The 27624-nt window shown below is 43.0% G+C and overlaps 1 protein-coding gene and 1 long non-coding RNA gene across 3 annotated transcripts in view; one reads left to right on the top strand and one right to left on the bottom strand.

Moving 5' to 3' along the window:
• Window positions 1-1379: 1379 nt before the first annotated feature.
• LOC112486476 (uncharacterized) lies at window positions 1380-3361 on the bottom strand. Its single transcript, XR_003048930.1, has 2 exons — window positions 3013-3361; window positions 1380-2245 (listed from the first exon to the last, which is right to left on the bottom strand). It is a non-coding gene; the product is annotated as an uncharacterized LOC112486476 (long non-coding RNA).
• Window positions 3362-3468: 107 nt separating this feature from the next.
• LOC103394512 (DENN/MADD domain containing 1B) overlaps window positions 3469-27624 on the top strand; it is a 131190-nt gene continuing 107034 nt past the window's right edge. Inside the window, exons 1-3 of one of the 2 annotated variants that reach the window (XM_008331859.3) lie at window positions 3469-3877; window positions 4342-4406; window positions 25309-25352. In XM_008331859.3, the coding sequence (XP_008330081.1) occupies window positions 3861-3877; window positions 4342-4406; window positions 25309-25352 (126 nt within the window). In that variant the 5' untranslated portion in view covers window positions 3469-3860. The remainder of the gene's footprint in view (window positions 3878-4341; window positions 4407-25308; window positions 25353-27624) is intronic. The other variant, XM_008331867.3, reaches the window with a different exon arrangement.

The following is a 27624-nucleotide window of genomic DNA, read 5'->3' as shown; positions in this document are numbered from 1 at the left end:
TATGGTGATTTCTGAAGCTCCAAAGCAGTCAAATGAATGATTTTGTGACCCTCCAACATGACTCACAGCAGAGCGTCATGGCAGGTAAGAGCACTTCTGTGACGGACGCCTCTTTTTTTTAAACGCTCATTAACAGCAAATATCTTTCAATACTGAATTAATATGGGAACTTTGTTTGAGCATGGCAAGGTTGATGAGTGGCCATTAATGAGCCTGTTCAAGGTTATCTACTGCTGTAAGCCCACTCTGATGATGTGTCTGCCGTGGAAATTTGAATAATGAAAGCTGACAAGTGTCTTTTACTGACTTTGTAGGGTCAATTTACCCTCAAACAAATTACACATCACTGGTTTAAAAAAGTAATAGTGAGCTACTGTGGTGAGCATGATGAGAATAAGAATGATCGTCTTTGTTAAAGTAAAAGTGAAAATAAAACTAGAAACACTGGCTGTAGACAGCACTGTCAGGACGGGGACAAAGATCTGAATGTAGAGTTCAGGACTTCTGTCCTGTTTAATCACTAAAACATGTTGACACATGTCTCCAGGAGACATTTTTGGACATTCAAAAATGATGTTTGAAACTGTGTCCATGTCAACTATCTGCGTCCATGTCAACTATTTTATCCAAACTTGAATGGAAAGATGTTTAAATTACCGAGCTTTACAAAAGGTTTTATCAAAAAATGTCTTTTTTTCCCCATAACTAAAAAAAAAATTCAAAGGAACACGATTTCAGTTCTTAGTTGTGGCCAAAAAAAACAAACAGATTAACTAAAATTGACACTGATCACAGGCAAAAAAAAGCAGATTAACTAAAATTGACACTGATCACAAACTGATTTAAAGTCAGTGTCAGTAATCCTCTAAGAAGCATAAAGTACTTAAAATTCTAAAATCTGACAAAATGTAACTAATGAATTTTCTGTTGGATTTCGACACTGGCGTTAAGAGACGGACCGGTGACACATTCCGGCTTTGATTACACCTTTTCATTGTGTCTGAATGTTGAAGAATGTGTCATTACTTTTCAAACATGTTTAGGCCTGCAAAAATGTGACTCGGAAAAAGGTAGAAAAATATCTGACACCCACAGTCTGATCTGACAGATTCCCAAAGTGACTGCAACAATGTGTCGTTGTCGGCCCTAATTAGCTGTGCAGAATCGGGGGGGAAGCCTTAAAAGGCTAATTCAAAAGAAAATCCTTTTTTGATCAAATTTTAATTTAAAGCGTGTTTTTCATCCTGGCCACAGTTGACATTTTTGCAGCATCAGTGCTTTTGCAAAAACCTCCTGATAAGCAAAAGGTTTAGGCTGCAATTCCCAGCGTGGGCACTTTTTTTTCTTTTTTCTTTTCTTTTTTAGCTTGTTGCTGTGTGTTTTCTTTATGAATTCAACCAAATAAATCATCCCCGTTAGCTAGGTCAAGTGTCTTTTCTGAAATATATCCTACAGGCTTGATAAGCACAATGAGACACTTTGTTGTCCTTTTTTTTTCCGCCCATGTTCAAGTCTCATCAGTATGGAGAGCATCATCTGGGACTGTTGCTCGTTCCTTGAAATGTGAAACCTTGCTGGTTTGCTGCACCAAACACTCACAGGAGCTTAGTGTGCACATCTATTTGCATGTTTATGTATGCTGCATTGTCTGTTTTATGTTAAAGTAGCAGCCCTGCTTGTATTATTTCACTCGGATACCTGAAACAGCATGCCCAAGGCTGCTGCCACTTAATTACCTCCCGGGCTTCTGCAGGAGAAGTCTGGCTCTGATCCAGAGCGCTCTCTGGAGAGGAGAGTGAAGCGCATCTGAGCAATTGGTTTCAATTTACCATGAGAGAAACACGCCTTTAACATGAGAGGCAACGCAAACATTAAATAGGACCTCACCAAAAAACACAATTCACGTCGTACTGAGCAGCGATGATGATGTCGAGCGAAGTCAGTACGAACAAACGGACAAATGTCTCCCCCAGGATGGAAACAAGAGGCTCCGTATATGAATTGATTATATCATCAGGTGTCACTTCAGGGAGTTGGTCCGCTGATTAATTAGACAATTAGGATAATGAGAGTTGACCTCAAATTCAATTTCACTGACAACAGGTGCTGTCAGATTTTGTTGTTGTTGTTGTTAAAAATCCAGTCCTGACTCTTGATTGTCCTCCTCCAGGAACTGATCCACGATCAGTGAGTTGGATCCAGCCTCCTGAAGCAGAGACCTTACGATGACATGCAGCAGATCGACCTGTGACATCATACAGCAGACAGCAGAGTGTGAATTGAAGGTGTTGTGCTTTTGCAACGTCAGCATTTATGGCAAGGCTGGATGATCGTATGTGGTTATGGTAAACAGGCTCATCTCCTATGATTACACACATGACACAGTGTCATTAAGTAGGAAGTGTGGCAGCCTTCACCTGTCCCACACTGGGCTGCACAGCAAAACAAATGGATACTGCGTTAAAGTGTATCTGTGAGTAAACTTCAGCTCATGCAGTACTACGTCTTAAAGTAGGGTTTATTTATATGATGTCAAAACCTGAAGGGGGCAAAAAGGGAAAAGAATCACACCTTAAAAAAGTGAAAACTTCTTTCTGTTTTTAAACATTGACATTATGTCATTTCTTTAATACATATTGACTATTAATTGCAGTTCAAATAAATTCACAACAACAAATATTTATATTTTAAATAGTTTTCATTCAGGTTATGGTTTAAAAAAACAATATTTTTCAAGAGCCAAAAAAAAAAAAATTCTAACCAACCCTGTGTACAAACCTGTAAATAAACAAGAAAGACAAGAATTACTGTAAAAAATTAATTTTTAAAAATTCTAACGGTTTAATTGGACACTTTTTGAATTTGTTACATTACCTGTTTCGGGTCTTTTTGACTTACCCTCTTATTTACATTATCTCTTCATTAGTGGACGACTATAAAGTGGTATCAAATTATTTTTTTATGCTGTTCATATTAATATTCTCTCGTCTATTAAGTGTCTACAGTTATTACCATCGTTTCTCCAGGACACGGTGCAGACGCAGGACGGTGCTCATGTGACGTGCTGACGTCACCAGATTTTTGACAGCACTTCCTGGACTGGGGTTTGTTGTGGGAAATAACCACCGTGCTGTTGGACCTCAGACACAGGGGGCGGGCGGACACGTCCAGGCGACAGCGTTCTCCACTGGTCCACTGCTCTGTCCCCACCTGCACTCAGACATGCGGCCGCACCGGTACCAGATGAGATAGTCAGAAAAGGAAGGAGAAGAAGAAGAAGAAGAAGAAGTGAGGAGTGGACACCGACAGTCAGACAGAGGAACAGCCTGCAGAGGAGCCGAGCACTGCCGCCGACAGCCCGCAGCTGGCGCGGCGTGGTGGGCCTATCTCTTTATTAGTGGACGACTATAAAGTGGTATCAAATTATTTTTTTATGCTGTTCATATTAATATTCTCTCGTCTATTAAGTGTCTACAGTTATTACCATCGTTTCTCCAGGACACGGTGCAGACGCAGGACGGTGCTCATGTGACGTGCTGACGTCACCAGATTTTTGACAGCACTTCCTGGACTGGGGTTTGTTGTGGGAAATAACCACCGTGCTGTTGGACCTCAGACACAGGGGGCGGGCGGACACGTCCAGGCGACAGCGTTCTCCACTGGTCCACTGCTCTGTCCCCACCTGCACTCAGACATGCGGCCGCACCGGTACCAGATGAGATAGTCAGAAAAGGAAGGAGAAGAAGAAGAAGAAGAAGAAGTGAGGAGTGGACACCGACAGTCAGACAGAGGAACAGCCTGCAGAGGAGCCGAGCACTGCCGCCGACAGCCCGCAGCTGTCGCGATGTTGTAGTCAAACCATGGAGAGCAGAATCAAGTAAGACGGCGCTTTTTTTTGACAATTCTCTCCGTGTCCGGTGTTGAAATCTTATAAAAACGCACAGCTAACGGCTAATGACACGACGCAGACACGTCACTGTGGACGTAGAGACCCACGCAGGAATGTGGGGGGTAAATTGAACCATCATGTCCAGCCGTGGATTTAAGAACTGAGGACCAGCTGGTTCCCCAGCATGAGGGTCACTCTGGCTGTTCCCGTGAATTTTAGCCACCACTTATTAGCCGCTGTGCTAGTAAACAGAGAGACAGGATACGAAGCGATCCGGGGCACACATTCCTCCACAGCACATATTGACACTTTATACCGTGCCGTGAATCAGGCCTTTTATTGAGCTGTTCATGATCAGCAGTTGGTGTTTGTGTAACGGAACGTTACTCACCCACTGGTGTGTGTGTGTGTGTGTGTGTGTGTCTCACCCTCTCCCCCTTTCTTCTTCACAGGGAGAATCCAAAGAGGACTTTTGATGTGGTCGTACAGGTGGCGTGTCCTGCTTCTGAAAATGAAGGTGAGTCCTGACCACGTCTAAAGCTGACCACACACACACACACACACTCTGAGACGTTTTGCCACAATTTACCCATGATTCCCAGTTGGACAATGTCTGCACCAGTCTGTACTTTTAACCAAATCTGAGCTCGACCTTGTGGTGTGAACTGATCAGTATCTGATTTCAAACTGCCATTGAAAAAGAGAGTGTATGACACAGGAAATGGCTTCAGAAGATGACAGGAAGTAACAAGAATATTGTCGACAAAATTGTCGACAGTGGGACGGAGCGGACAGTGTGTGTCACAAAATGAACCTGGTCCACAGACAGGGCAGGAGGTCGCACCAGATTACGATGGGTTCAGTTGATCCCTCATGTTCGTGTGTGTGTGTGTGATACAGAAGGAGTGTGTTGTTTTCACGGTGCACTCGGTGTCTTTTCAAAAACTAAAAAAGTTGTTTTCCTCAGTCCCCACACTTCTGATGTCATCTTTTATTTTATTTCTGTAGCGATGTTGTAGATAGGATTAATAATAATGTTGTTAACTTTGTTAGTATTTGCTTCAAAGTGTATATTTAGTATTGGGACAAATCTGGAAACACAATCAGAGTTGAGAGAGAAAGTAGTCTAAAGTCCAACTGGACAGGAAAATGTAAATATACATAAGGATTGTTGGACTTTTACCTGTAGGTTTGACTCTAACTCAGCTTTTGAGTTTCTTAAAATTAAATAAAAAATAAAACTCATGTTCAAGATCATCGGACAGTGCTTCTCCACACTGGGGGCAGTTTGAAAAAAGGCACTTTTTCATATGTCATGTGTTACATATTCATGTTGACACTTGTGATATGTCATGTGTTACATATTCATGTTGCTGCACGTATACTTGACATAAAATGACCCAGGAAACACAAATGTGTTTGTGCGTAACAGGAAGCCAAACCTCGAGGGTGACTTCCTCCCATGATCGCTCTCCTTTTTCAGAAGAAGTAGAGATGTGGTGCACAGTTGTAGAGCTGAGTCGGGCTGCACGCAGAAAACATCAGTTCACAATGAAAGCGATGGAAAACAGCGATACAACCGTGTTGTGAAAGTACAAGCCAAGTTTTAGTTCAATTTTCCACCTGGAGCCGTGCTGTAAATTTGAATTGCGGTTTGTCTCTGTTGCACAGCCTAAACTCTCCACACGTTACTGTCCATTTGAATACATTTGTATATAATTTGTCTGCACAAATAAGTTCCGTTGTGCTTTGCGTGACTCCAGTCCTTTCTACAGAAAGCTGTAAATACAATTTCACACCATATTATTTCCCGCTAATTTTCATGCCTCTGTGCCTGTGCAAAGAAGTGGAGTTTACATATTTTGGCGTACTGATTGGCTGACACCTGACCAGATGCTAGCATAGTGTTTTGCAAGTGACAACTAAATATTTTGATGTTATTTTAACACTGTGACTCTAACTGTTAATGCCTTTGTGCCTGTGCAGCCATGTTTCTCTGACATTGTGAGGTGAGGTCTACATATGAACTGTTGATTCATATCTAGTCCTTTCATTATGCCCCCAAAAATAGCAATTTAAAAACAGTTATTTTAATGACTAATCTAGTACAGTTTGTATCTGTGCTCGCTCTCACAAAGGACCGACTTTGACCAAAAAGTGTCAAATAAGACTTTGGAAAGTGTGGCCCCGAGCTCTGGAAAAGCTTTATGAGCATTTTTCACATTTATTTTTTTACATTTTATAAACATAATAGCTTGGACATTTGTTTGGATATATACTTTTGTGGGTTCTCGGCACCGGCGTCTCATTGTTTGTTTGCAAGAAATAGACAGTTTGTGGTGTAATTACAGTAATTGCAAGGCACAGCCAAGTTGTCATGCGCTGCAGTGAATAGTATTTTGGGAGTCAGGCAGTGAGCATCACACAACAACACTGCAGGGCCCAGTCTTAGTCCTGCACCACCAGGGCAACAATTATGTCTGTGTTGCTTTTGTGTGAGCTCCGCCGTTTTGGTTCTAACAAAAAGCCATCATTCTGGTCGTCCGTTCGCCATTTTAGGCCTTTCCCTCGTAACTGTTTGGCTGATGCTTCACCATTTTAGGCCTTTCCCTCGTAACTGTGACCCCACAGAGACGGTCTGACCACACCTGGTCAGCTAGCTGTGTTAACAGCTGCACTGATTTCAGTGGTCAGGCATTCCAGCACTGGTGGTGGTTGGGGACCAGAGCAGCCGGGGAAATAAGTGTGGCCACTGTACAACAACATCATATTCTGACTTTATGAATATGGGGGGAAATAAAAGACCCCATATATCACTACGCAGTACAGTGACACTCATAAGTCAAATATCGTGTAAAAACATTTTCACTGGGTCTTATGGCCAGCTCTCTGATTTCTTTTTCCCCCTCAGAGTTTTGACATTAAAGAGGTGCGATGTTGAGGCCTGAGCCGTGCAGCTGCTGAACTGACCAGAGGAGGCTGAAGGTTGTCCTTGGATGTAGTTCTGATATTGGATTTTAGACCAAACTCATAAACCAGCAGCCTGTGCTGTAATAACCGACTTCCCCCCACGTATGATCCAGGGTCAGACTCATATCCGGACTGCAGCTCCCTGGAGCACAGCTACACAGCAATGTTTGCACACCCCTCAGGTCAAATGGAACATGAACATTCTGCTCAGTCATTTGGCTGAAGTTCCCTCTCTCTCTCACTTTCTCTCTGCCTCTCTCTCCCTCTCTCTCTCTCTCTGTCTGTCTCTCTGCCCTGTGTGCGCTGAGACCCGATGGAACAGAATACTATCCATGCAGAGGAAGTTGTTATGTACGTGTATCGTATATGGGCTAGCATTGAATTATGGTTATGGTGCTTTTCAGCGCAGTTTCAGATAACAGTATGGGGAAATGATCACTTCACTCTGAACACAATCAATTTCCCTTTCTTTAACTCAACTCTAGTTTAGGTTTCTGTGAAACTCTTTTCCGTTTACTGAACAGCAGCTGTAAAATGTGACCTTATCCTTTAGTGCTGTTTGCCTTGGCCTTAGTGCTGTGGTTTGTAATTTGAATATCAGATGAAACGGTTAATGCAGTGAGTCATAGCAGGTTGTGGCCATGCTGTGAAACCCCTCCCCCCCCCCCCCCCCCGTGTGTGACTTGCTGCAAACTTTAGCTGTTTCCTCTGCAGCAAATAATATTGCGATGGCAACAGACTGGTTCCATGACTGTAACATCCTGGTGTGGTTTACACTCCAGCTTTCACAGAAGTGTTGCACGACTTCAGCTGGTTCTGGTTCTTTTGGTTGACACAGGTTTGGTCTGATTGTGATTCTCTGACTGGTTCTGCACAGTCGCTGTGCTGCAGTGACTGTATGGGTTTCCTCCTTGTTGAACAGGAAAGCTTGATGTTTCGCTGATGCTGCACACGTGTTCTGCCACCCTCACCACATCCTGGTTAGGCAGGTCTGAAACTAGATCCCTGTGCAGTGGCGTGTCTTGTTGTTGAAGCAGTCGTGGCTTCATAAGGGGGCACGATGATCAGCCCACTCTGAGATGACAAAAATGAATACTGTCGGCAGGTAAAACTATAACGGTGGGGTTGTAACCCTGCTTCTTGAGGTTAAGTGGTGTTCACACTTTCACACTTTTTTTTTTTGTACACCAGATGAAACAGGCTCATCTGTGCCGGAATTGGAATAAAAATAAAAATAGACTTAATATAAAATATATGAAAAATACAATATAACTGTGTCATTTTAGACTTAACTATACACATAGATAATTACATTTAAGGAAGGAAACATTGGAATTTACAAGACTGAAAACATACCAATATTTACAAATATGTGCAATACATAGATAGAACTTTATTAATTCATTGGAAGTTCCCTTTGGGTAAATTAAGGAATATATTAATATTCCTTATATGAAATCCCAAGCTAAAATATCCTAATATGGAAGAATGGCTTTTTATCAAGTTCTCAGCCAAGGTTCGGGCCACAGGTTAGGGTTAGAGTTTAAAGTTGACAGTTAGCATTTACTTCAGGGTGGGATTAAGTTACAGTGTGGATGTGAATGAACAGCTTAGAACAGAGACTCTGTTTGTCCTTGGCTGTGCCTGTGGGGACACGAGTAAGATATAGTTTTACCGTATGACCAAATGAAAGAAAAAGAAAATCTACACCTGCTGACGTCACCTGATATTCAGGATTTGTCAATGTCCAAACTGGAGCTATTTTTCTAATCAATGATCGATCAATCAGTTGTTTATTTTGATTAAAATAAAAATCCCAACAACAATAATATTGCTATCTCTACATAAGTCACAGAACGTGACAGAACCAAATGTACTCGTATTGATTTAGTCCATCAATAGACTGTACATCAGGTCTCTATCCATTCTTCAGTTTCCTGTTGGAATGTCTGTTAAATGAACATCATTTTATACGTAAAATAGAAATGCATTTGTAGTATTTTTTTTGTGTCTGTTTTGTCGTCTGACTGAAAAATTTAAACAGAGTTAAAAAAAAAAAGAAACGATTCGTCATCCTTTTATGGTAAGGTTACAGATCAGATCAGAAAAACAGACTTTCAAAGAGGCAAACTTGTGGCCCTTGTGTAAATGTGCCTTGGTAACTGTTTCCATGTGTGGGTATAATGTCTTTGACTGGACTTCATGCTGATTTTCCATTGAATGAAGGCAGTGAGGTTGGCGAGGAGCAACAACAGCATAGAGTTCACTGCTGAACGTCCAGATAGGTTTGACATCGGTTGGAAATCCCAATAGTTTTTAATGTTCCATTTATATTGTTACACGTTGCAAAAATACGACATAGATTTGATTGTAATAAAGACATTCATTCACTGGTAGTAAAAATGGATTCTTGTAATTTTGCCACTGCACTCTGCTCCTCGCTTGATAACATTTTCTCTGTAATTTGGAATTCATGATCACATCGACAGTATGTTCTATAACTGAGGCGCTGCCGGGGAGAGGGGGATAAAAATAACAACAAAATAAATCTCAGAGCTACAATGGTGGCATTGTCGATATCTGCTCTGGGCCCCACACTTCTAACCATGGACGTGTGGATCGATGACAGACACCGACCCTCCTTCCCTCCTGCAGGTCCGTGGAGACCTCGCCTCCCTGTTCAGCCTGCGCTCAGTTCCGCTCAGCTCTGTTGGCTCAGTGCTCTGTGGATGCTCAGTCTGTGAGCGAGCGTTGCCTGAGAGCGTGACTGGCATGCTAGCAACTAGCGTCTCTGGCTACATAAAGCCATATTGATGTGCTTCCAAGATGCTGCCACAGCTCGCAGATGACACTAATGCTGCCAAGGCAGTAGGAGAGGACAGATGCTACCTGTCCTCGCTCGCTCCTTCCAGCCAGATTGTTCCCTGTAACAAAGCAATAAACTTAATAGATAAGCATATCAATTTTACTGCAACATTCATGCTCCAATTAGGGGAACAATTTATGGTTAAAAAAGCCCTCAATAGGGGCAGCTGTGTCAGTAATGATGCCTCACAGGACGAGGGTTTTTGGTTTCAAATCGAGCCCTGGTCTTTTCCGGGATGGTTAGCTTTGTGAGCTATTTTCCTTGCTGAATACCACCCATGGTTTTTAGATGGCTTCAGACAGCCATTAAACCGGAGAGCGCAGTAGACACAAATATATATCTGTGGATTTATGTGGCCTTACAGCTTCTCTTTGTCCAATTATGAAAAGTTACTCGTGTTCTGAATCCTCGGAACATTTTCACAGAGACTTCAGGAGGTTTCACGGTGTCACCTGCTGTTCCTTAGTTATTATCAATCTGCCTCCTTCCCTGCTGTAGCCTTCTCCAACACCACTGTGATCCCCCCCTCCTCCCCCCACCCACCCACTCTGGCTCTCACATCTTACCATCTCCACCCTTCGTGTCGGCGGAGCAGGATGCCAACCGCCGTTAAACACCGCCACCAACCCAACGACCAACTTTTGGAAAAGGTTAAACGTTGACATTCTAAAAAATGTCAGAATTGCTCTTTGACCCGAGTGCTGCCGTCTCTGCTGTCTGATTGGATGTTGGCTGTGTGTGGAGTTCAAGGCTCGCACTCAGACGGGGAGGCCATTGGAGCACTAACAGATGCCATGGCAACAAGGAGGGTGTTGATTGGCCATTAGAGAGGCCACACTCCTCCACTCACACTCCTGAGAGGACCCCAGGGTCTCACACTTTGTTTATCTCACACCCGTCTGCTTTTCTCTTCTGTCTCACCCGTATGACTCTGCTAAATTGGCTCTTTTTCAAAGAGTCAGGTGTTGTCCGAGCCTGTGTGGCGTTTCCTCAGCGAGGCATTGACGAAGCCCATTTGACTTCCCTAATGACTGCAGAGACGGAGAAAACCCCCTCTCACCTTGTCTTCTCAAACGGCCTACGGGGCCACGTTTGATCCACAGACCCAGGTTTTAGCCATAAAGGGATCTGTATAATGAAGCGCCTCCAACATGATAGAATTTATAAATCACAAGGTAAGGCGTGTTGGAAGCGGGTGAGATTGCTCCTCGTTGACTACAGTAAAAGGTAAACCTTTAACTGCGAACTTTCAGACAAAGCAACTTTTTGCGAACGTGCATCAAGCAGCAGATTGCTGCAGGGACTTTTGCTGCTGTCATCATCACACGTTGTAATTTTAGTTTTTTATTAACTCGGCGAGAAGTGAGCTACTTCACACACCTCAGCAACTCTAGATTCTGGAGAAAGCCTGATGTAATCTCAACAGGTTTTTCTTTTTTTTTTTTTTTAACTTTATGTTATCGGTCTCTGGCTTTTTATGTGGGCGTATTTTAGTTCCTGCTCGGTGGATGTTTGGTGGTTCTTTTTGTCTGTGCATGTAGTTAAAACCGAGACTTTGAACTTTGTCCACCAAACTGGAGCAGTGAGCGTTAAGACATTGTCTTGTCCGTAGATCAGAAGCAACTTTTATGATTGTATGAATAATATATCATAAGGTAAGTACTTGTAGTGTACATTGTGTACAAGCAAACCATGAACATAAATTGCTTAGGTAGTAAATTAAATATTTATGCAGCATTGATCCCAGTGGACTGGATGTATCTGAATGTATAGTTATTAAACAGCCTGTTAAATGTTTAAATGTACTGACAAGCATCCAGTCTGGANNGGTGGGGGGGGTGGGGGGGGTTGGGAGGGGTCACACAACTGCAGCATTAAACAGAACTCCAACTGTTAAGAATGTGTCAACATTAAATATTTACAGTCATCCCTGTCTTTTCTTGGCTGCTCTCTGCTGACAGACACCTGGAAGCTCTTCTCTGACCACAGCTGAGTCACATTTGCTGTGGACTCGTAGCGAAACTGCAGTGCGTTTATCACGGACGTTCTTTTCTCTTGGCTTGAGTCAGCAGAAATCCAAACCTCTCAACAAAAGGCTGTGCAGTTGTCTCTTTGAATTAGTCTGAAGATTTGACTAAACACTCGGGATATTAGCCTGAGGGTTTGAAAATGAAAGGACGCAACACCAGGGACCAAGTTTCTCAGGGTGGGATGTGTAACTTTTTTTTTCTTCTCTTAAACTCTTACAAGGTTTCAAGTGTATTGTAGAGCAAAATAATTCTTTAGGAAGATTTAAATCGGCGTCTCGAAGAGCTACGACATCTTCTATCATTCTATCTTTATCTCTTTTGATCGGGTTTTCAACCGTCAACAGTGAAACATTTTTAAACTCAGCTGACATAAATTGTTTATCCAGACCGTTATAGTCCTGCATCAGGTTTTAATATCGCTCCATTTTTTTTTTGTGGTCTCCCAGTTGCCAAAGATTTCTCCTGCAGAATTTTACAAAAGAAGAAATTCTGTGGAAGCTTCGTAGAGAAATAGCTTTGTTGTTTATAAAAAAATAAACTTATATAAATGTATTTCTTTTATATTAGTGTTAGAACTTTCTACTTATTCGCTAACTCTTCAGATCAGATTTTTTTTTTTCATTTAGGCAGACCAAGCCACAGAGTTGGCCGGTCACTTGGAACGCTCCTCTTGTTGCTCTCCAGCCTCGCTCCTTTGTCCAAGTCTGGAGTCATTTGTAACTCCCTACTTGTGGCCACTCATCTATTCAGCAGCCTTGTAATGGCCATGCTTCTTCCTGGCTCGGGCTGCAGCTTCTCGGGTGGAGGAAAAGTGCTGCCCTCGTGCGTCACCCCAGCCTGTCTGTTGTTTGAAAGCCACAGGAATCAGCCTTTCTGTCCAGGAACATCTGCCTCTTTCACACATACATGCTCTCACCCTCGTGTCACATCACCTGCTACCTGTGCTTCTTTCTGCATGTCAACGTTTTCGTGGTTCTCACACATTGTTCGCACAGTCTCAATCAAGGTGCAAAACTTCTCACTTCCTCCTTCTGACTCTCACTTGCTGTGACGGGGACAGAGGAACAACAGAGAGAAGAGAAGGAACGTGTTGCGGTGCCATGTGACCTTCCACGAGGGTCGGAAAATGTCTGCCTTTTCTTCAACAGCTCCTTATAAACAATTTTTTATCCTTGCGAGTGAAACTAATGAATAACAGGCTGTAAATCAGGTTGGATTTTTAGATTTTTAGAGTTGAAGATATAAAGATATATCTTTGATTTCTTTTGACTTTTTGTTTGGAAAAATAAATGGTTTGGTTTGACAAACCTTGAAGGATGTAGGTATTTGGATGTTTTGGCCACAATGATTGACCTTTTCTGATATTTTGTGTCACTATTGTTATTATTTAGCCAGAAACACTTTTAGATCTTAGCATCACACACTGTGCAGTGATGGTTCCCAGACCTGATCCCCAGCACCTGCCTTCAAAACTCAACTGAACCTGTAGGACAAATAGTAAAACATTAAGTTAAATATTAATTTCTCTTGGCGCAACTCCCCCTCATAGTTCCATGCACCCTATGACGAGCAAACCACTCAATTTGGGACCCAATAATGATGTGGTACCGTCATGTTACCACAAAAAAAAAAATTGGTTCAAAAACAATTAACAGGTGCCATAGAACTCCATAAACTTAAAGTATTTTTAGGTACTATTTTTAGTTTTCTGGTACTTTTTCCAAAATTGGAATCTAGGGTTAAGGAATATAAATTATATGTGATTTCCATAATTGACCAGAATTAGTATATTCTCATTAACTGCCATCCCTGCGATAAGAGGTGACGTATTAATTACCATCCCTGTGATAAGAGGTGACATAGTTTAAGCTATGAACGATCAATGCTTCATGCCAGTGCCATATGACTGACAAACCATTATGTCATTTATAAAAAGAGGCCTTTTTCACCTGTTCCTTCTCTGGTGGTTTTCATAATCGTACTGAGGAAACCAGTTCTTTCTCCAACGGTGCATTAACAGCTTTATGATTAATCCTGTACTGTGTGCCCGTGTATATACAGTATACCTCTGTGGCTGTATCATTGTGTGTGGCTCAGCATGGGAAGGTGACACAGAAGCTGTGGGAGCTGCAGGAGGCTCGTCTGAATTCACTAATGCTTCCAGATGGAGAGAACATGGGAAAGACTTCTAGGCAGCGGCGCTCGCCGACTGCTGTAAGACGAAGCCTCTCCTACACAAACAAGTGGGGAAACGCAGAGACCAGATAAATGATTTAAAATGAGACATTTCTGATGAATGCAAAAGACTCTCATCACACTCCAGACCCTCACCGCAAAGAACTGATGTTGGTGGTGGCTTCTCGTTGTTGTTGTTGTTTAAGAACTGATGTTGGTGGTGGCTTCTTGTTGTTGTTGTTGTTTGTGTGCGTCGACTATACATCTCTGTCAGCCGGAAGATGCTCTTATTCCCCCGTGACTGCTTAGCGTTCTGCAGTGAAAAGCTGTAGGATTGTACAGTATGAAGAATGGGTGAGGAAATGTCCCTCCAAATTTCACTTCCATCTCCATCAAATCGCAGCTAAAAGCTCCTTTTTTTTTTTAGCACTTCATGACAATTGATTACCGAGGATTTAGCGTATTTGTGTAGCGCAGCAGATGGCATTAGCATGTACTAGCAAACACACACACACGCACACACACAAACACATGCAACCAATTATTCTGAGTCAAAGAACAATGATTGGCTGGTTCTTAGGCGTTTAATACCAATGTGGCCTAGTTTGGCTCACAAATGATCGGGATTAGCGCTGCTGCGGCTTCAATGTAGCTTCAGTGATGCTAATCTGCTCAAAGTCGGCCAAATTAGATATTGGTCTGAAACGCAGATTTAAATGTGTTGACTTTAGTCACTGTGACTGTGTCATGAGCTGGAGAGGCAGTGACTGGATTATTGTGATGACACTGCAGTCACTAATTAGTAATTTGTTGTATTGTTTTACAGCTGTCAATAATAATTAACAAAAAAAACGTATTTAAAAAAAATCAGAAACAGATACAGCATCAACATGAGGATGACATCACTACTTTGGAGTCTATACTGTGTTGTTTTAAAATTGCAAATGCTCTTCTGCAGAGTTAATGACACACAAGTCGTTATGTAAAGTGAAAGGCAGGCAATAATTAACGAACCCAAGTCAGGTACACATGTAAAAGTGCAGCTTGGAGTTTCCCTGGTCTTCTGTAGACCACATTTGCAGACAAGTTAGAAAAAAAAAACAAAGCAGAGGAAGTGAGATAATACGTCTCTACGACTGATCTAATGAACTGTCGTCATTAAAATCATTCTGTCCCGTAGTTTTTATCTAGAGCAACAGAACTGTATTTGTTTGTCTATCAATTAAGTACATCAGCCGGCCCATTACCGTGATTCCACTATGGGTTCTTTGACATTCCGACTCTTGTCCTTTACACCTATCTTCAGCCAGACTCGTGGTCCACAGTCTGCGCTGTCATTTCAGCTCCCGTCCCATCCCTATTTACATGTCAACAACTCTGCCCCGAGGCTACGTCTCTCCACCCAGTGCTGCTGCCATGTTGCCCAACACCACACAATTATGGTGACGGTGATGCTTTACATGCGTGTTGCCACTACTGTCCCTTAATTTGGGTTGTGTCCTATTTTTCTTGACTGAAAATATAGGCCGATCCTGATGCCTGTGTGAACGTCTCAGACTATTTATCACTGCATATCACCGTTTTTTTTAAGCCTCTAAATTCTTTGTTTACTGAAAGCAGACAGACATAGACAGACAGGGACACACAACAAAGCTAGGCTTTACTCATCTCCTTTTAAATCTTCCTACGGACTCCTATGAAGTATAAAATATAGAGAATATAAATAAAAAGCACAGAGTGTCTCATTTGTTTGATATCGTGGGGAGAAAGTGGGAGTGGGAAAAGATCTTTGACAACCGTCACGAATGTCCAGTTAAAATGGTCATTTTTGGCCTTTGTTCGTAAGAAGTGTGTCTGTAATTAGGGTTGTACATAATTTAACATTTGTTGAACTGAAATATTAAATCTGACTCTCCATCAATATACAGTACATGCAGTGGGGCCTCATAAACCTAAACAATTATACAGTGGTCTCCAAACATTTTTTACAGCGCCCCCTTGAAGGCTTTTGCTTCAAAACTTCAAGAACTGAATTAATTATTTTAATAAAATTAATTATTTAAAACACAAAATTGTATGAACGGTTGAAATGTAAATATGAATCAAGTGCAACATTCTCAAATACAGCAGTAAATTCTCCGTTCTCCAACATCATATATTTTTCGACTGTATCGTGGGTTGAATTACGGGGTGTGTTTACTGTTTTTGTTTGGTATTGTTTTGTTAGTACAGTTTATTTTTGGTATTGGATTTTCCCCATCAGCTCGGCAGGGCACGGAGATCCTTACGTGAATATGTTTGTATGCTTTTAAGAGAAACAGATGAATTGTCAGGCCCGTGGAAGGATGGGCTGACTCACTCCGTGTCTGACGTCTTGACTGAGAGCTGTCTGTCTGTCTGTCTGTCTGTCAGCCTTTGCATGTGAACTTCAAATCACAGCTCTGCAGCAGCGAGCATGTAGCCGCCAAAGGCAAGGCTTTGCACTGTCATCGGCACCACACGGCTGCCTCTGGGTGCTGTGCCATGTGACATTAACCGAGATCGATCCTCTCCACACCTCAAGGAGCTGCTGCTGCTGCTACACAGTGTTTTCTCTGATGCTGCAACCACCACCTCAAAGACGAGAAAAGGGAACTTGCTTCCGAGCATGTGTAACTGACTGACAATGACCTGATCTTCAGATTTGGGAAACTTTCTCAAGTTTTGCATCCGGGGGGAGAGAAAGAAAAAAAAAAAAAGCGAAATTTTGTCACAGCCGTCAGGCCAAAGTGCCAATTCTGTCACACGAGACCTCACCAAAAATCTGTCACTTCTTTTTTTTTCTTTTTCTTTTTGACAGCAGCATTTCGATAACGGTGTGTAAACATAAAAAATAGGCCTTTGCCGAGGAATAAATTTGGTGTCAAAAAGTTCCACGTTTTCCCCAGAGTTGAGGGTTAAAAGAAAAAATATCGTACTTGATAAACTTGGTTCTACTGTTCGTATACTGTAGGCTACACTTACGTCTTTTTATGCACATTAGCTCAGTGAAAGATGTAATGTAGTATGACTTTGAGAGATGTTTTTCGAAAAAGACAGCTGGTAAAACCATATGGAAGACTTGTGTGATGAAGTCCTTTTTTTTTTCTTTTTTTAAATTGTCGGACAAACTTGTGACGGAGACGCCGTTTCCCGTGTCTACCTGTTTGTTTCACCTTCACCCAGCAAACAAACAAACCAGCCATATAAAATCTGGGATTTCAAATTCCTGGACAAGTTGCTGCACGATGTTCGGGACAGATAAAGCACAGTCTCCGTTAGAAGACACTGGTTCTCCTCTGTTCACGTGAAGGGGCTAACACTCTCCTGTGTTGGAGGTTCACTCATGCGGAGCTGTTGTTTGACATAATGTTGGACCAGTATGGAAGCTGACTGGGAATATCAGCGCTGATATGTTGTGATACACAGAGGCTGTCACAAAGGTTGCATCCATATGCTGTGCCACTCACTCGTGAAGCTGTGAAATTGGGTTGCATCCCAACTAGCCTGGAGACAGTATCAGTGCTGGCTTCTCTCCTCCTGTGTTTCCCTCCACCTCCTTTTTTTTTCTTTCTCACTCTTTCTCTCTGCTGCTTATCCATCTGAAGAATTTTTTCTCATCGTTGAGAAGACAGAACAACTAATGTGGCGTTAATAGGGTCACATCATCGGCATACAGCTTTTTTTTTTTTCTAACTCTAAATCTTGCAGTGAGGTTTTTGTTTACCTTCTTCCGATGCAGACGTAGAAGTGTCTCATAAATCCCCCAGGCCAACATCTCTTACGTGTAAAGCCTGTCAGTTGATTTCTTTTTAACTAGGGAGGTAAGCGTCGATTGTTTTCTTTTTTTTTAAAATGTTTTAGTTCTCACAGAAGCAGTGGAATCAAGTTTTATCAGTGCTCTTTGAATCCAGGCATTTCAAACAGACGTGATCTACGTCAGAAAGGTTATTTTACTTAGAATATCTGTCTGAGTAGAAGTCTTCAACGGGGGGGTCGCAAACTCTGGGTGGGTTACAATGATACTGTAGGTGGGTCCTAAAATGTAATATTGGATTACACCATTTTCCCATAGTTTATTCCACAGGTTCAGACATTTTAAAAACCCATCAACATTTTTTTTTCAACAGGGTAGTTTTTAACTTGGCAGTTTAGTCCCAGCTTAACATTAAACAATTCATCAGGGCTGGTCGGGGAGGGGGGCCTGGGGGGGGCTTTTCATTCCCTGTCCTGAAAAGAGTTGAAGGCTATTAATTACAGCTGTCAAACAATTAAACGTCTTAATCTTTTTAATCACAGGGTGCCTGTGAATTAATCTCGACTAATCATCATCATTACAAACAATCATAATTAATCAGCACCAACAATCGTTCAATTCAATTAAAATTTGGCCTCGTAGAGTTTGTGGATTTTTGTTATTACTGTGCATCTGTGACAGTGTCGAGTTGATTTCCAAACTTCAACAACATTAGTCGGACTACAGTCCCCATGGCGGTTCATTTGACAATCGTGTCAGTCATCTTTTGCAGATGACACAGTCATTTATTTTTGAAATCGCCGTCACTTCAACGGCCACTTTCCCATAGCTTTGTTAACCAGGGGCTGGGCTCACTTCAGCATGAACCTCCATTCATTTATTCCAGGTACACAATGGCCTTCATTGATCTGTCTTTACTCCCTCCAGTCCCAATCCCTAGTTTATTACACAGTGTGACAAATCAAACATCAGTACACTTAAGGACCATATCATCGTCCACCAACTTTCTCTTTCTGGAAACCTGTGCTCACTAAATCAGCATGAAATGTAATGCTATTTGCAGGGTGCTGTCTCCGACTTGACAGGCACATGGGGGGAAAAAAAAAAAAAAAAAAAAAAAAGAAGTTTTAAACGTCTGTGAGTGTGTTTTTCTTTCTTCTGGCCTTTGAAAGACGCCAGTTAATCTGCTTACCCCTTTAATTGTGAGCGGAGAGGTTGGGCCTCCTCCTGGCCAGAATAAAGCCACTGATCCAGAAGTAAAACGATGACCACCACAGTTATTCCTTCCCTTAGGTTGTCCAGCCCTGCCCCCCCCCGCCCCCCCCATACACTCAGTTTTCTTTAGCCACACCTCATCTCCTCCTCCTCCTCCGTCATGCCCTCCCCTCAGAGGGAGGGTATGTTGTGAAAGCTCCTTGTTCTGACAATAGACATTTTTGGCCATATGTTGGCTTGACATCTTCATCAGGTTCACAGCAGGTTACCTTAGTTAACTTTCACTCCACTGCCTGATGGGATTTTCTCCCTCTGTTTCTTCAGTCAGCCCAGGCTCAAAGTCTAGACGGCCTCGGAGGCAGGCTCCTTCCAGCCCTGTGTCCACAATGGTCGTATTGTGGATGGTTAGTAGCGGTAGCTTCCTCCCATCACAGCAAACAGGCTAGCGCTAAAACAATGCTTTTGTCCAGGGGCATACGAGGGGGCCTAATCCACTACATACTGTGAAATAAATCTCTCTCTGCGAGATGAGAGGGAGTGAGTGAGAGAAACGGAGTGAATGAAATCACTGCCAAGGAGGGTTAGAGTGCAGCAGTTTAACCCCTGGCCAAGAAAGAAGGAGGAGAGGAGGCAAAGGGAGCGAGAGAAAGGAGGAACAAGCAGAGGAAGGCGCTACATCCCTTCATCTCCGGAGCACGGATGGAGGCGAGGGTCTGCCGGTGGCTTTCACAGCCTCTCTTCTCACCAGAGGAGCTGCTGTTCACCATATGGGATTTGGCCTCTCTTAACAAACAGGCCCCCTATTCACTCACAACACACATTCAGTGGCTCATGGAATAAGGTGGAGAAAAAAAAAGTGCATTTTTGATTCCTTTAGAAGAGTGGATGGCCATGAGGGCTCTAAGTCTGTGTTTGATTCACACAGTATAGAGAATTATAAACTAGACTCTTTCATCTAAATGTGTATTCACACTGGATTTAGGGTTAGGCTTTTTTTTTTATATTTTATTTTATTTTTTTATTTTTTTTGTACTGAAGTCTCTCTCAGTTTTAAAGGCAGAATCAGACGCTCAGGCCACTGTTGTACAGCTGTTAGGCGCTCCTATAGAAAGCCCCCGTACTCCCACGGTGCACTCTGCTCTGTGGTTGAATGTCATGTTTATTGTAGGCGCTTTTTTTTTTTTATCTTCTCCCCCCACAGCCAGTTATTTTTGATACAACTTTGCATCATTCAAAGTTAGTCGGTATGTAAGTTGGGTTCTACTTTTCTAGGTTAGTGACAAAATGGCTTAAAGTTAAATAAGTTTCGCTGCAGCTTTGGGCAGTGTGTGTGTGTGTGTGTGTGTGTGGTTTCTGACACACGAGTGCTGTACGCCAACTTTTTCTCTTGAAGCCAGCAGCATTAGGGCAGCATTAGGAATGACATTCTCTGCCAACAGCCTCCTTTTAGCCTGCTCAGAAATCCCAAGAAGCACAGATTTATTTTTGATTTTTTTTTGCCAAGATGAAGATACCAGTGTTTCTCGTTTTTTGGCCTACTTGGAAGTGCCACCAAATGGATTCATGCAAAAAAAAAAAAGAAAAAAAAAACAAACAAAAAGAAAAAAAGAAAGAACCGAGAGCGGGCGTGGGTTTTATTATAATTTATTGTTTTCTTTCATTTTTCGGTGCACACGTAGTACCGGGCTAATTTATTCTGTTTAATCCCATTACAGTGATTCATCCTCCTCAGTAGGTAAGAAGGAATAGCGTCAGTTGAGGGAGAAGAGGTCTGCCTCCCACTCGGAGGCATCCATCTTTTTCTCTCCCTCGCCTCGCCTCGCCCCGCCTCGTCCCGCCTCGCCTCCCCTCCCTCTTCCTCCTCCCACACCTTCCCCGTTGCCCCGCGCTCAGTTTCCAGCACCCTTCACCTATTAACCCTCCGTTCTCCTCGCTCGTTCTTCCTCCTCAGACATGAAAAGACAGGTGTCTTAGGAATACCCCAAACATTGATTTTTGACCATCTCGACTACCGCCCCTGCCCCTCTCCCCCCCTTACCCAGGATCTGTGTCACGGGTCTGGGCTGCTTTCTTGTTGCCCCCGTCCTTACCGTTAAAGGTCAGCCACACTCGAAGCCCTTGGGATCAATAGACATGTTACTGTACAGAAAGGAAAAAAAAAAAACCCAACCTCTCCTAAAAGCTCGCCGTGTACCTGTAAACATGCATACATTTGTAAGAACACACAGTCCTGCGTTCATGTTCCAACAAACCGACTAGCGTTCTTGGCTTAAGGGCGCCACTTTTACCCTCTTTCATTTCATGAAGTGTGAACGGAGGAATCTGACTGTGTGTGTAGGTGATTTCAATTCAATTCTCACCCACTGATCTGTTTACGCCTCACGGGGGGTGAAGGGGAGGGGGGGTGAAATATTCCATAGGTTTCTTTGTCCCTTGTCACTTTTAGCCGTTGCCACTGACACATCACATGAGCTGGTTTTGTATCTTTTTTTTTTTTTTTTGACGTAGCTCTTGATGGATTTTAACAACTGTAAGAAATAGTGTTTGCACACGTTCAGATAAATATACTGTATATATTGTTTGTTGGAGAGCTGTGAAGTAGGCTGCTGGTCACATGACCAGTGGAAGGAGGATGGTTGGTCGATGGGTTTGAACAGGTCAACTAAAGGAGTGTGTTGTTGTTGTTGTGTGTTTGACACCAGGCCTTGTCTCCGTCTGTTTTAGAAAAGTGACTTCTTGAAGGTTTAGGTGGAAATATTTTTGACGTAAGGGCTGTTGGTTGAGTAACATATTTGCGCATCTTTGGCAGTTTTTTTTTTTTTTATCATCATTATGATCATTATACAGGTATAACAACAATGAAACACAACCCTGGGTCGAAGGAAAAGTTTGATTAAATAACACAAAACACACACACGTAAGATATATATGAAAATACAAAATAAACATGTTCAGAAAGAGTACAATGAATATCAAAATAAAACATGCATTTTCCATTATACATTACTGTTCATTTATGACCATTATTTGTCATTAAATATCATTTTTTTCAATAGTAGATACTGGAATAAACAATAGCTCCAGACCTGTGATGGTGTTGGACAACAATCACTTCATTTACAGCAGGATTTGCAACATTAGCGACTTAGTAGTTGAATTCCAAGTTAGAATTTCACATTAAAATGAAAAACAAGATAGAGGCTTTACTTTTGTCTTTGCAAGAAAACCAGACTTTTTTTTTTTAACATGTGAGAAATTTGTGATTTTAAAGTCTGTGTCTTCAGAAGCAGCAGAAAAAAAAAGAAAGAAAATGTTCTCACCGTGATTCAGTCATGAATTCAATTATATTTCTGTTCACTATCACACTCTGATTGTGTGTGTGTGTGTGTGTGTGTGTGTGTGTTTGTTAAAGGGAGGCTGGATTAAGCAGCACAGGATCTGTCATGGTGACATTTGTGTCCCCTGGCGGAGCAGCAGGGGTCCTCCTCACCTCTGTAACCTTCAACTTACAGCCCTTACTCCCTCTTCTGCCTCCCTCTCCTGTCCACCACACACCCACCACGTCTGTAGGGAAGGGGAGGGGTGTAAGGACACGAGAGAGCAAGGAAAAAAAAAATAAAGAAGGGGGGATGAGATGAAGGAGAAGAGAGGCTGTTAAAACTGGAGGAAAAGTGCAGCGAGGAGGAAGAGGACGAGAGGATGACAAATATAAATCTGTTTATTTTTTTATTTTTAGGAAGTATGAGGTAATATGATTAAATTTTCATCGTGGTGTGAAGAAAGCAATGACAAGCTCCCTGACAGGTTTAATTAGTAATTCAAGCTTCTGTCACATTTTCCAAAAGTCGATTGTTGTCTAATTTGCTGTGTCTACAAATATTGTGAGACGTGTGTGTGTGTGTGTGAAATCTACTTGCAAATAAATTAATCCGGTGAATAGATCTCAATATTTTAATACCTAATGGATTGTTCGATAGATTTGACTGAAGTAAGGCAGCGATGCAAAGTTACGCTGTTCAAACTGGCTAGCAATGGCGGTACGGGGGGGCAGTGTAACTTGATTTTGGCCGTAAGTCAGAAGTCACGTACTGTACATAAGTCTGAATGATAGAACAAGACTCTCTTAATAATTTATTGGAACCTTTGCTTGTATGATCACCTCCAAACAACATCTTGTCGCTGTCTTCTTCTACAGATGACAGGGAACTGGAAGGTTGAGCTGAACCAAGTCAGATACGTTTGAGTTTGACTGCAGATAGATTGCAGGATTCTCAAATATTATTTTTACTTGTTAACTGTGATCACGTGACCTGTGTGCACTTCCACTTCTGTCCTCTATGATGTACCAGTTACTAGAAACAAGAAACTAGTCACATTGTCTCCTGTAACTCTCTGTCCTGGATCGTTGTCAAACCGTGGTTCCCATCCTCTCACCCAGCAAATAAGCATAAAATGGGCCAAACTGTGGTGGACGGGGGCGATGGGGTGACGAGGGGGGGTTGTTGGATTTGTGGTTTAAAGCTGTGAGATCGGGTGCCCTTTTTTCACTACTCTTTGAAGAAGGGGCCCATGAAATGATCCAACAGGATTATGTAAGTCATCATGGATGCTGCTGCGTCCTGTCATGCGTTCATACATTCAAATCCCCTCGTGCTTCTCCACACAGTGTGGGTTACTGCCTATCCCATTCACCACGGTCCTCTCTGCTGCTGACTTTCACTGGTGCTTTGGTCCACGTGAACCAGACAGGATTAGGGACCAAAAGAAGGACTTGTTAAAAGATCGTCATCTGCGTGTGCTCGACATTTGACTGGAGAGTTTCTGCTGCGTAAAGCTTTGCTGCTCGCTCACTTCCTCTCAGCTGGTCGTGTGGAGGCAGAGGTCTGGCGTGTTCATCAGCCCGCGGGCCTTTATTTGACCGTCAACCCGGCTTGTGAATACTCGTCTCCTCGGAACGTGGACGCTGCTGCTGAGGTCACGGTGTGACCTTGGAGCGGTGGACACCGTGTTTACCAGACGACCCTGTGTTCAAGCTGTGGACGCTGCTGCTGCTGCTGCTGATGCTGCTGCTGCTGCTGCTGCTGCTGCTGCTGCTTCCTATCAACCACCTCATACAAGTCAAAGAAGATTGTCTTGTGTTTTTTGTTTTTTTTCTAAGAAAGTTTGATGTGCGCTGCCTTGTGGTGAACCAACGAAAGTTCATTACCTTGAAATAATTGTAATTCACTTTGCTTTAATGTCACTCAATCCTGATGCACCATTACAGTGCCTTCTGATTTAAAAAAAAAAAAGTGTGAAAAAAAAACTTTCATCACACCTTTATGGCTTTATTCTTTATTTTACAGCAACTTTAGTCACAATAAATGCAGAGGAAATGAAGAGAGCGACGGTTCTGACTTAAGGTGCAACATTTCTGACAAACAACAAAGATCTGGGAAATCCCCCCTCCCCCAGCTCGTCTCACCCCAAAGTGCTACAATATATTTTTAACTATGAAACACCTGTGAGGTCTGCGTAAAGCAACAGAAGAAATATATTTAAAAAAAAGAATTAAATGTGGGACAAATTTGTGATTTATTTTTTCAGTGAACTGTGACAGATCATGACGATATTATAAGACGTTTACCAAAAAAAAAAATCATCTCCTTCTTTGGTGCAGAAACGTTGATGTTTGTAGAATAAGGAAAGGTTAAAGGACGCCCACATGTCTGGGTCAACGTCGTTCAACGGTCCAGAGCAGGAACGTGGGTTCAGACTGAGGTCATTTGAAATGAGAACATACATTTCACTAGAACTCAGGAAATTACCTGATGTTACGTTGAAGTCTTACTCTGATTGGTCAATCTGAAATAACCGTCCTGAAATAGAGACGACTCTCACACCCTCCAACCATTGATGCTTGTGATGACTCAGTGAGTCACACTTACTGATTTACTGATTTAAAAAAAAAAAAAAAAAAAAAAAGAATTCTTTGCCGCATAGATATGACTTTTTCTATCTTAATATCTCCACTAATCTCTGCCTTTTAAATCCAAAGTGTCCAGGTTTGTATCCATGTGAAGTAATTAAGGGAATAAACTCCACTCTGTGCAGATATGATTTTGTAAATGTGCATGATTTGGTGTAATATAAGCGCTCATATCTACACAGAGAATATGGATTTGCATATTTACAGCGCGCACACACACACGCTCATCTTGCAGTGTTGCACTGCTGTGTGTATGCATCTGTGTGTGCATATGTGTGTGTGTGTGTGTGTGTGTGCGCACACAGATTCAAGCCACCCTTGCCCCCACCCGGCTCATTAATATGTATGTGTTCTGAGGCAGCTCGCGAAGACGATGTGTTTCTCACCAGCTGATTAATGCTGTCTGTCAATTACCTCTAGATCCTACCGTGCTGTGGAGCTTCCCCCAGGACCACACAGACCAGGTTGGAACACACTCATGCTACTCTCTCTCTCCCTCCCTCCCTCCCTCTCTCACCCTCTCCTTCCAAATCTCTCTCTCTCATTCTCCCACCATCCACCTTCTCCTTCTCTCTCTTCCCACTTGCTTTTCTAATGCCCCCGCTCACCCTGCCATCCTGTGGTAACCTCCCACCACACCTAACACCACCACCACCACCACGCTGCTCCTCCTCACCCGTACCTGTTCTCTCTCCCTCTCTCTCTCTCCCAGTCTCATTGCATGTCTGCTGGCCGCTAATGAAAAGTGGTGAGCAGGTCTTCAATAACAGACGAATCAGTAATTATCATGCAGCCGTGACAGGAATACACACCTCTGTTACCCCCCCCCCCTCCCCCTCCCACCCCACCCAACCCAACCCCCGCTCCCCTGTATTATCTTTTTCCTTTCAGTCTCATTGTCTCTCGGCCGGTTTGCTCCCGTTTCCACTTTACGACAGCATCAGCTAAAATTCAACCTAAAAACGTCAACTTCAGCAGTGTTTGTTAACACACTGCCATAGTTGTGTGTCGGCGCTGGCATCACAGTCACAGTCACGCACCACACGGTAACAAACAAACAGAGGCTTAGTTATAACATGACCCAACCTCTGGTCAAACTTTGGAACTGAGTTTGACCGGAGAGTTGAGGTTTCTGCCCCGTCAGGGCAACTGGTCCCACAAAACAAGTAACAAACGTCAACAAACAAACATGGACAAAGACAAGACATGTTGTGGTAATTCTTCAGTATTTGCTGTACAAAAACATAATTTAGCCAAAGACAGAAGTCACGTCACTGAGATTACAGATTAGAGATTAGAGATTAAAAATACACAGGACAGGTGTCTGGTATCCTGAGTGACTCCGCCCCATTGAAATAAATTGGAATAAACGTTGCATTGGGACCACCATGGAGGTGACATCATCGCTGACATCATTAATGTTTTTCATCAGCTGTTGATCATAGTCTTGTATCTCACCTCTGTGTGTGTGTGTGTGAGAGAGAGAGAGAGAGTGTGTGTGTGTGTATATAAACACATTAGTTGTCGGTGTATCTGTGTGAACCAGGAGTGAAGCACATGTTTGAACACACCCTAAATATAATCACTATAATTAAGTGCCACTCACCCAGCACTTATCTGAGCCGCTCATGAATGACCTGATCAGATTATTAGACCTTTACAATGATAACCCCCCCCCCCCACACACACACTTTGTCCCACACCACTAACAGAATCCAACTTGAACTGTATGGTCATCATCCTGGTGATGATTCTCTGACTCCTGCTGCTGGCGCCCGTTGCGTGTGTTTTCCTTCACCGACTGTTTGGTTTGACAAACGTTGGACACACAACCGCAACGAGTCGGCAGCGAGCGAGGCGCCGAGATGGACAAGTGAAAGAGGGGAAATTGAGAGGAAGACAACAATATGTGAGCGTAGGCTAACGATTTCTAAACACGGCAGCCGAGGCGGTGGGTTTAAACCGCGCTCCTGTCTCTCTGATCCACTTTGAGGAATAAACGGGCTTGTAAAAGAGACGCTCCAGGCGCAAGTCTGCCTGCCCCACAAGAACCAGAGCAGGCTATCAGAGTAAGTGGTGCAGGGAGTGAGGGAATGAGAGTGTGAGCACAAAATTACAGACCTGCAGAGGTAGGCACAGGAAGTAGCGGTGAAGGAAGAGAAGTGGGGGAAAGAAAAAGAAAAAACTGGATCTACAGAGAGTCAGAGTCAGAGTGGGGGAAATGGGGTGGGGGGGCTGTAAACACAGCACATATGTTGACACGGGCTCGTCTCATCCTTCTAATCCAGCTTGTCTCCTCTCTTTAGCCTCCCCAAAAAAAAGGATCTTACTTATGTTTAATTCTGTTGTCGGCCAGATTGTTTGTATGGATAAGATGGCCCTTAAGATGGCGAGTTAGCATCCTGTGTACAGAGGGGTTGGCCCTTTCCCCCATATACATAAAGGCTGTATTCACGGGCCTCATTACCAGGATTAGGCCTTCTTTACTCCTTTGTGGGCCCGTAGGCTGGAGTCCTCTGTAGCCACAGTCTCTGTCTCTTTCTGTGGCCCGAGCTGGCCGGCATATGGCAGCAGCAGCCAACAGTCTCCGCGGAGGGGCACAGAGCTCAGAGCAAGGCCCCCTTTTGTTCGGGCCGTTATTGTTGCTCAGCGCTATGACATTTGTAGGCCGTAAGGATCGGGGTGGAGGGGTTATTCTACCCCAGGGGAGAGAGAAAGAGACAGAGAGGCAAGGCG

Source organism: Cynoglossus semilaevis, chromosome 2, assembly GCF_000523025.1.
Source record: "Cynoglossus semilaevis isolate Cse_v1.0 chromosome 2, Cse_v1.0, whole genome shotgun sequence".
NCBI classification, from domain to species: Eukaryota; Metazoa; Chordata; class Actinopteri; order Pleuronectiformes; family Cynoglossidae; genus Cynoglossus; species Cynoglossus semilaevis.
The sequence above is the reverse complement of the archived record's forward strand: the minus strand, read 5'-3'. Positions and strand labels throughout refer to the sequence as shown.